Source organism: Nanorana parkeri, unplaced genomic scaffold (genome assembly GCF_000935625.1).
Source record: "Nanorana parkeri isolate BGI_ZX_2015 unplaced genomic scaffold, ASM93562v1 scaffold569, whole genome shotgun sequence".
Taxonomy (NCBI): Eukaryota; Metazoa; Chordata; class Amphibia; order Anura; family Dicroglossidae; genus Nanorana; species Nanorana parkeri.
The window spans coordinates 15,031-24,635 of record NW_017306837.1 but is presented as its reverse complement, the minus strand read 5'-3'; the positions used below and the strand labels follow the sequence as shown (position 1 = coordinate 24,635).

Below are 9,605 nucleotides of genomic sequence, written 5' to 3'. Positions count from 1 at the left end.
CCCCCCCCCCCCCCACAGGGAAGGGGGAGAAAGAGGGCACCTCCCTGAAATCACTTTTTTCAGGTTGGGATGCCTGCCATTGGATCCCTGTAAGGACAACTAAGTGGTGTCCCTTGATTCTACAGGAGCAGCCTAGCAAGGACAATGGATCCTTTTAAGTACCTCTGTTGGTAGCCCTAGATACTGCAGTAGCCCTCTCCCAATAGGAAAAGTTCTTCAGGCCCCATATGAGCAATCAGATACCTTTTTAAAGAGCCAAGCAGTGAGGTCTCATAGCATGGCCATGGCAGCAGCTTCCCCTAAGCTCTCCTGGACATAATTCTGGATGGCAAACTCTGAAGATGCCCCAACCAGCAGCCTCCTTCCTGGTTCTTTAGGCCCTAACAGAGGCCTGCATATGTTCCTTGGGCCTACGTTCAGGCCCCCTTACACTGACATTTCCTCCAGGCAATAGACCTTGGAGGCAAAAACTGGACCCTGCCAAACACATTTTCACAAGGCAGAACCTCGAAGGCAAGGGCCCTTCTAGAAAGTCTCTCCAAATATCGATCTTCCGCAGCACACGACTGCCATAAACCTATTTGTGATTGTCTGGGGCAGAATAAATATTCATATCCTAGTATATTGTATCGTCTCACTCTATCTACTTAAAAACACTTCCCTGTAGAGGGAAGAAAACAATGTTCCTGAGCGTAGAAGACACCAACTGCACCCAGATAGACTGCCTCTCCTGCTGCTCTCTTATATGGTGGCCTCCACTAGATTCACTCACCCACACCCAGAGTCAGATTCCTGAAGCCAGGTTTCAGTAATGGCCAGCATGTTAAATTAGTTGAAGATGAGATGTCTGCAGTGTATTTGGAGGACTGTGGGCCGGTCTCAGGTGGGGTGTGGGGCGGTTTCACCATGGGTCCGGAGGGTCTTGCGGGCGGGTGGGGCTGGTGGAGGTGCTCTAAGCAGCACTGAGTAGTTCCCCAGTAAGGAGAAGGTGCTGTGTGGCTGGCACTGTTCACAGCAAAGTTGCTGAGGTCCCCAGCAAGCGCGGGACCTCAGGCAGCTGCTCCTAGTTTCAAAATATATTATGTTTTAAAATGCTCTCCCTGCAGTTTTCCAGAGGTACAGAACATACAGTAAGCATGATGTCAACAAAGCCTTGGATCTGGAGCTTAAAGGAGATATCGAAAAACTTCTTACAGCCATCGGTATGTAGTCTAATAAACATAAAATCCAAGCTGTTGTATTTGGGGATATCAAGATTTCTGAAAAGGGATTTTTTTTTTTAAAGCTAAAGTTATTAATAATGTATAATTACCGCTGTTTACTTTGAGAGGAACCGAGTCTCCCCTAGCTCCAGCTTAGCACCATACTGCTTCTAATTAGAGCTATGGAGACCTATGCCAATCCTCAGTATCTAGTGTATGTGTATCTGTGTGTAATTCCACTGTGGTGCCATGTGACTTCTTCGTGTCACGTTAAAGCTTATATGAGATTTGAGTGGTTGGGTTTACATTATTTTAACAAAATATGCTTGAGTTTTTTGAATTGCAGTAGTAGGGTAAATTTTATTATGTGCACTTCCTATGTGCACATATCTGTACACCCAAAAATCCTTATCTGTTTGACCAATATTTGTGTGCAACAACTAATTTATAGCTAGCTCTTCGATATTTGTGTGAAACAACTGCTTTATAGCTAGCTCTTCAATTGTTAACACCTTAGCTTTTTTGTAACACTTCACTGCAATGTTTATTATAAAAACATGTTTTTATTAAAAAAAAAACATTGTTCAACTAAAACACTGTACAACCTTGCACCAAGTGCATCACAACCCCCTGCTGTATCTCCATATTCCCTAAAAGTGTGTGTGTTAAATGTATTGCGTTTATCAGTATCATCTGCAGTGGGTGTTTGGTAGCCCTCTGTAATCCAGGTCAGATTTATGTCCTTATATCTCCCCTACGCCGTTGAAGCCCCTTGCTGGCATGACACATGCAACAGGGCAGGCTAGTAGCTCAAACACCTATTGGACCACCTCCAGCCAGTTGTACATCCTTGACAGTAGTCCATTGGAATGAAGGCTTGTATGCCATTTAGGTACAGCCTTGCCGCCCTTGCCTGTGTTTGCTTGACTACGACAGTGGCAGCCTTGTGAGGGAAAAGATACAAAATTTAATAAAAAAATGTAAAAATAAAAAATGTAAATCTAAAATTTTCAATGGCCATAGTATTGTATACTTAATGTTTGCTGCTGCATGCCCTTCCCTCACTTATCCCTGGAGAAAGACTCACAGCAAATGGCCATCGAGGACCAAGGGGATTGTGAGATTGGTCTCCTACCAAATTTGGTGGCCCCTTATTCTTTTTGGGTGCCCCTTACCAACTGACAGTATTTTGCTTAATCAGGGCAGGGATGGCCTTATGGGGGGGATTTCTCTAAACACTTGACAAAAATATATAAACAATTGTAATGGTGGGTAGAAATATTTTAATGTGTGACTGCTCAGGCCATAAACTAAAGGAAGGAGATCCCCCTGTAGCCTCAGCTGCTTAAAGCCTCTACTTGCACCATTTTCACTAAGAAGCTCACAAACTGTTGTGTCACTGATCAATTTGTATGAAGTTAAGGGCTTCAGCTTTTTTTTTTCTTCCAGTAACTGAACTTTCCTGAAGTTTTAGATCTGTTGTGCCAACTACCTCCACTGTTCAATCTTGACCGATTACCACTGGTTAAAAATATCAGGCGTCACAGGCAATACTACCTTAAAAAGCATTGTGGTGGTGGAGGTGCTGCTGCATATAAGCCAAGCTAAATGTCAAAGTAAAAAAAACAACTACCCATTCAAAATGTGTAATGCCAGAATATGGTGTGCCTGATGCTAGCAGTGAAAATCATACTATTGCCCTTTTTCCCTTCAATGTTGTCCTTGAAGTTGCATGGAAAGGACCCTCTCCACACTGTGTGGTATGTTTGTGTGTGTGGTTGTGTTTTTTTTTTTTTTTCTTTGCTTCATTAAATACCCCCTATATAAGTGCCACCTTGCTGTTTTTGCACAATGGCTTACCTTTTATTCTTAAAATGGCCTGAATTTAGTATTAGGACTTATGTGGGTTTGCTCCTAGGTTCAGGTTCTGCATATTTTAAGCAGGATTCTACTAATACCATAATTAATCGAACCTGGGCAGATCCAATCACTGCTTACTACAAGGCAGAAAAGGTAGGGACCAGCCAAGGTAACTGTCACCCCCCCACATCCCTGATGCAAGGGCCCTTGTATAGCCACAACTACTGACACTGAACTCTGTGCCATTGGGGTGACCCTTTATTCACCCCAGTGTTTGGCAATCACTTATTTGAATATTTTCCTGTGTAAAGATCAATAAAAGGCCAGCTGGAGACAGTTTTGGGGGTGAGTGGAGAAGAGTTAAAATCTGTCAGTTTTTATTGTCAGTGACCCAATTGAAGAGATTTTTGTTGCAAGAAGTTCTAACTCTACCTCGCTTTACTAAAAATTAGTTTTTGTTGGTGCCCTATTTGGAGAGATTCTCCATCACTTTCTGTCACTTCCTCCCAAAACGGGATACAGAAATAAAGCCTACATAAGATGAACTTTTTCCTGCTCAATCCAAAACAAAAAAAACCTGTCTGGGGTTGGGTTATACAATACAGTGGAACCATTGTAAAAAAAACTTTTAATTTTTTTATGGTTTGAACAGTTATTCTTTAACTGCCACATCATTTTTGGCTGTATTATAATGTATTGTTTAATTATTTATGTTCTGGTAATGATTAATTTGTTGGTTAAAAGTCAGTAATTTCCAGTCAGGTTAATATACAAATGTATATAGACTGGCATGCAATGTTTTGTGTTATAGGCAAACTTTGTCATGAGAGCTTCAGTGGGTTTTTGGTTTGTAACACTTATCCATTAGCTGGAAATGTAATGTGAACTGAGCTACAGTAGTAGTTATCCCTAAGCAAATATAGCTGGGATTTATAAAGGCTACTGATCATATTATATTTATAGAAAACATAGATATTGAACATTAAAAAGTATGGTAAATATGTGCAATGTGATCTAATGTGTGTACATATGGTTGCATTTATTTGTATGTTCAGAAACAATAAGCATGCATCTCTGATTTTGTGCTCTCTCTCTATGAACAGTGAAATGTGCTGCATGCAGACCTGCTTTCTTCGCAGAAAGGCTTAATTTTGCAATGAAGGTATGATGTTTAAAAGCATATTCAGGTTAAAGCGAATGAAAAGAAAAATAATCTATGAAACCAGTCTGTCTATTTTAAAGAAGAACTCCGGGCAGAAATATTCTTAACCCTTGTTGTGGGGCTACCCCCATTTAGGCTTAAAGCGCACAGTTAAAATGTTGAGTTCCTTTCACCACTTGAAGACCAGGTGTTTACACCCCCTTCTTGCCCAGGCCATTTTTCAGTATTCAGCGCTGCAGTACTTTGATTGACATTTATTCCGTCATGCAACGCTGTACTGAAATTAATTTTTTACCCTTTTTTTGGGACAGATAGAGCTTTCTTTTGGTGGTATTTAATCACCACTGCGGTTTTTATTTTTTACTATATAAAGAAAAAAATACCGATTTAAAAAAAAAAAAAACTGTTTTCCTTAAATTATGTTAATGAAACATTGCAAATAAATAATCTTTCTTCATACATTTTGGCCAAAATGCATTCTGCTACATTTCATTGGTAAAAAAAATCTAAATGAGTGTAAATTAATTAGAATGTCTTGCAGTTATAGAGTCTACAATGGTATATATAACATATAAATTGGAAATGTATCAACTAGGGATGCACCGATACCACTTTTTTAAGGCATTCCCGTTACCCTAAGGAGAACTATGGGGAAAACCCCTAACCCCATAGTTCTTCTTTAAAGAAAAAAAATACGAAAAAAAATCCTCCAGTGGTTCTCTGGTGCCCTGACTGCCTATCACATTTCTTGAGACCCTAAAATACCAGTACAGTAGAAACACCCACAAAATGACCCCATTTTGTAAAGCAGACACCCAAAGGTATTTGATAAGATGCATGAGGGGTGTTTTAAAGATGTCATTTTTGGGCACAAGTTATCAAAAAAGAAAGATTTTTTTTTTTACACAAAGTTGTCAGTTAGTAGGATATTTCCTATACATAACACAGGCATATTTAGATTTATACCCCAAAACACATTCTGCTACTCCTACTGAGTATGGGGATACCCCACATGTGAGACATTTTCACACCCTAGCCGCATAGAGGGGCCAAACATCCAAGGAGCACCATGAGGGTTTCAAGGGGCATAAATTAATCATCCGATTCCCTGACTACCTGTTACATTTTTGGAGGCCCTGGAGTGCCAGGACAATAGAAACGCCCACAAAATGACCCAATTTTGGAAAGTAAACACCCCAAGGTATTTAATAAGTGGCATGGGGAGTGTTTTGAAGATTTCACTTTTTTGCCACACGTTTTTGAAAAATGAAGAAAGAAAATGGAAAAGTATTTTTTGAACACAAAGTTGTAAGTTAATAAGATATTTCTTATACACAGTATGAGAATACTCGGAATTACACCCCAAAATACATTCTGCTACTCCTTCCGAGTATGGGGATACCACACATGTGAAACTTTTTCACACCCTAGCCGCATAGAGGGGCCAATCATCCAAGGAGCAGCGTGAGGGTTTCAAGGGGCATACATTAATCATCTGATTCCCTGACTACCTGTTACATTTTTGGAGGCCCTGGAGTGCCAGGACAAAAGAAACGCCCACAAAATGACCCAATTTTGGAAAGTAGACACCCCGAGGTATTTAATAAGTGGCATGGGGAGTGTTATGAAGATTTCATTTTTTTGCCACAAGTTTTTGAAAAATGAAGAAAGAAAATGCAAATGTATTTTTTGCACACAAAGTTGTAAGTTAATAAGATATTTCTTATACACAGTATGGGCATACTCAGAATTACACCCCAAAACATATTCTGCTACTCCTTCCGAGTATGGGGACACAACACATGTGAGACTTTTTCACAGCCTAGTCACAGAGAGAGGAGTGTAAATACCATGGAGCTTTCAAAGTGCTCCATGGTATTTGGTATGGAGCACTTTGGGGGAATGGTATGACCCCATTCCTCCAAGCCAAGCAGACCTTCTGGTACTTGGCTAACCCCAGGAATTATACACAATGCTATGTTCAGTGACCAGGAAGTACAGGAAGCTTGACAAAAGGTAAACAAAACAGTACCTGTGATTCCAGAAGTGCAGCTGTCTTCAGAGGATGACTGGGACTGGTGTTTTGGATGGAACATTGTCAGTTGGACAAGCAGATGGGTCACTGCAGGCAGCAGGAAGAAATGTGGTCAACTAGGTCAGTTCAGGTGGCAGGCAGAGAAGTGGTCAATTTGCAGGCCAAGGTCAGTTCAGGTGGCAGGCAGAGACGTGGTCAGTAAGCAGGCCGAGTTCAGTTCAGGCGGCAGGCAGAGACATGGACAGTAAGCAGGCTGAGGTCAGTTCAGGCGCCAGGCAAAGTATTTGTTGTGAGTATTTAGGCAAATGATCAATCCAGGTGGCAGGCAGAGACGTGATCAGTATGCAGGCCAAGAACAGTTCAGGCGGCAGGCAAAGACATACTCGATATGTGGGCAAAGGGTTGGTCCAGGCGGCAGGCAGAGACGTGGTCGGTAAGCAGGCAGAGACATGGTCACTATGCAGGCCAAGGTCAGTTCAGGCAGAGATGTGGTCAGTAAGCAGGCCAAGTTCAGTTCCGGCGGCAGGCAGAGACATGGTCAGTAAGCAGGCTGAGGTCAGTTCAGGCGGCAGGCAAAGTATTTGTTGTGAGTATTTAGGCAAAGGATCAATCCAGGTGGCAGGCAGAGACGTGGTCAGTATGCAGGCCAAGGTCAGTTCAGGCGGCAGGCAAAGACGTGGTCGGTATGTGGGCAAAGGGTCGGTCCAGGCGGCAGGCAGAGACATGGTCGCTAAGCAAGCCAAGGACAGTTCAGGCGGGCAGAGACATGGTCGCTAAGCAAGCCAAGGACAGTTCAACGTGGTTGACAGGCATGCAAGGATCATTTCAGGAGGCATTCAGAGATGTTGTCGGTATGCAGGCAAACTATTAGTCATGGCAGCAGGCAGAAATGTGGAAGTCGGTACACAGGAGATCGGGCACTGATGACAGTGAATGGCACTGACACTGTGAATCTCAAAGATGACACTGAATTGACACTTTGACACTGTATCAATGTATCATAGTGTATCAGTGTGTATCACTTTAAATGCTTTAAATGCTTACTGGGGCGATCTGTGAAGTTTCTATCTCCTCTCTCTCACAACCGAACAGTGTGTGAGAGAGGAGATAGAGGAGTTAGTGACAAGGCTGCAAACTGCAGCATCTGTTTACTTTTGTGACAGCTGTAATGTGTCACAGCTAGATCGCAAGGTATAGAGACGATTTTACTGGCTCTATACCTTGTTTTAGAAACAGCACTGTCCAACGGCCCGGGCACAGTTGCCGGGTCGTGATCGCGCTGGGAGCGCGCCTGAGCGGGGGGCGGGACGTCTAAAGACGCCCACTCAGATCTAGGAAGGTCCTGGCCGGCCATTTTTCTACTACGGCCGGCCCGGAGGCAGTTAAAAGCATGCTTGAGGGATGTCCTAAACCTGCATTTGAAGTGGCATATATGTGTGATGTATACAATGTACTACATAAAATCTGCCATTTACAGAGGAAAAAAACATGGTTACAATTGCTGCTAAATGAACACTTCCAGCAGCTTTGTTCTGTTTGTAAACAAAGCATCTTGAGATTCCCTTCACTCATACCAGACCCGTATCCAAGATGAGGATCTGGTATAGATCCTGTATGGGGAACCCCATGTAAAATAAATAAATACATATCAGCATTTGGGGTTCCACCTAAAAATCCATACTAGACTCTTATTCTTGATTTAGGGTTTGCTACAGGTATCAAGGGGTACCCTACACAAAAAAAGGCAGTGGAGGCCCCAAAATTCATACCAGGTCCTTTAGGTCTGGTGTGGATTTTAAGAGGGGCCCCATGCAACCCCCACCCCCAAAAATAGCTTTGGGTCTCCCAAATCAACTACCTGACTGTTTTTGGGTTTGGTTTTAAGGAAGAATTCCATGCAAAAATCAGGAAATTAAAAAGTGTGGGGTCTGTCCCAAAAGGCATACCAGACCCTAATCCAAGCATAAAGCCTGACAGGCCAGGACGGGGGGAGGGAAACAAGTGTGCATCCCCCTGTCCTGAACCATACCAAGCCACATACCCTCGTCATGGGAAGAGTGCCATACCAGGGTGGACAGCTTACCTCTGACTTTTTCTGAGATTTTTCTTTCTTAAAAACTGCCGAAGATTAAGAACAAAATGTCCTTAACAATGTACTAGAGGCATAGCTGATGGCCCTTATTGGCCCTAGGCCAAAACCTGTGTGCCCTGCCCATGAATCCTGGCTATGGGCCATACCTTTACAATAAAGTAACCACTCTTCTAAACCGATAAAATTACATGCACAAAAAAAACCCAAAATAAAAAAATTGTTTAAAATCAGACCTAGTTTTCACAATAAGTAAAAGTCGCTTTTCATAATAGTATAAATGAAACCTCAATTTATAATGAATGTCCTATTTATATTACATTGCAATTTATAGAAAGTACATTTACTCACTGCTTAATTGTAAATAAAAACATCATGTCAGTAGATTAAAATAAATCTGACCTAACATGCAATGTTCCTAAGGTAACAAAAGTGCTGACGTGAAGTCATCTTGTGATGTCTGCAAGTACCTATGCCAAGTTTCAGATGAATCCATATGTCCCTGTGGGGCTACCTTTGTTCTCTACATGGGGCTGCAACTTCTAAAAGTTTCCACCCTTGCAACCAAATTTGAGAAACCCCTATGATGTTTGTTACGTGTTCCCTTCATACAGCAAACCCAAAAATACTTAAAATAAATATTTCTTTACTAGTTTTTTTTTCCTCAAGGCTGGGCTCAAACCTAGACAAGTGTTTTTGTGCATTTCTGCGCATGTTGCACGCTTTTGTGTGCTTTTTGAACGTATTTGCGTGCATTCTATGTGAATAAAGTCGCACATTTTTGCGAGCAGATTGTGACTCATTGATGATAAGCAAACGTGCATAAAACACACGGTTTCAAGGGTTTCCTACTGATTCTATGGGGCCAGAATGAGCTGTAATATGCCCAAAAAACTTAATTCTGCAACAGGCATTGTGCTTATTGTGACTAAATGCTCAGATGTGAACAGGGCCATAGAAATGAATGGGATTTTTTTGGGGGCATATTTTTTTAAAAAATTTTTTAGGGCAGAAAAAGCGATACAAAACGCTCAGTGTGAACCAGGCCCGAGCAGGGTTATACAAAGGACTTTAAAACTGTCTTGAATCATTCAGAATAACTGGCTGAACAATACACTACAGTGACAATTAGGGACTGCTTTATAATGTGTTTGCACAAGGTATCTCTAAATAAACAACAATTGTATTACTGCCACTAGATGGATATGGGACTTTTTTAGCAAATGACAAGGTAGGCAGTGATATATATATATAGAT

The 9,605-nt window shown here is 41.8% G+C and overlaps 1 protein-coding gene across 2 annotated transcripts in view; it reads left to right on the top strand.

Annotated features, from left to right (window-relative positions):
- Positions 1-9,605, top strand: part of LOC108791717 (annexin A1-like) — a 34,083-nt gene that overhangs the window by 16,400 nt on the left and 8,078 nt on the right. For both annotated transcript variants that reach the window (XM_018562278.1, XM_018562277.1), the window contains exons 9-10: positions 1,107-1,202; positions 4,166-4,224. In XM_018562278.1, coding sequence (XP_018417780.1) covers positions 1,107-1,202; positions 4,166-4,224 — 155 coding nt within the window. The remainder of the gene's footprint in view (positions 1-1,106; positions 1,203-4,165; positions 4,225-9,605) is intronic.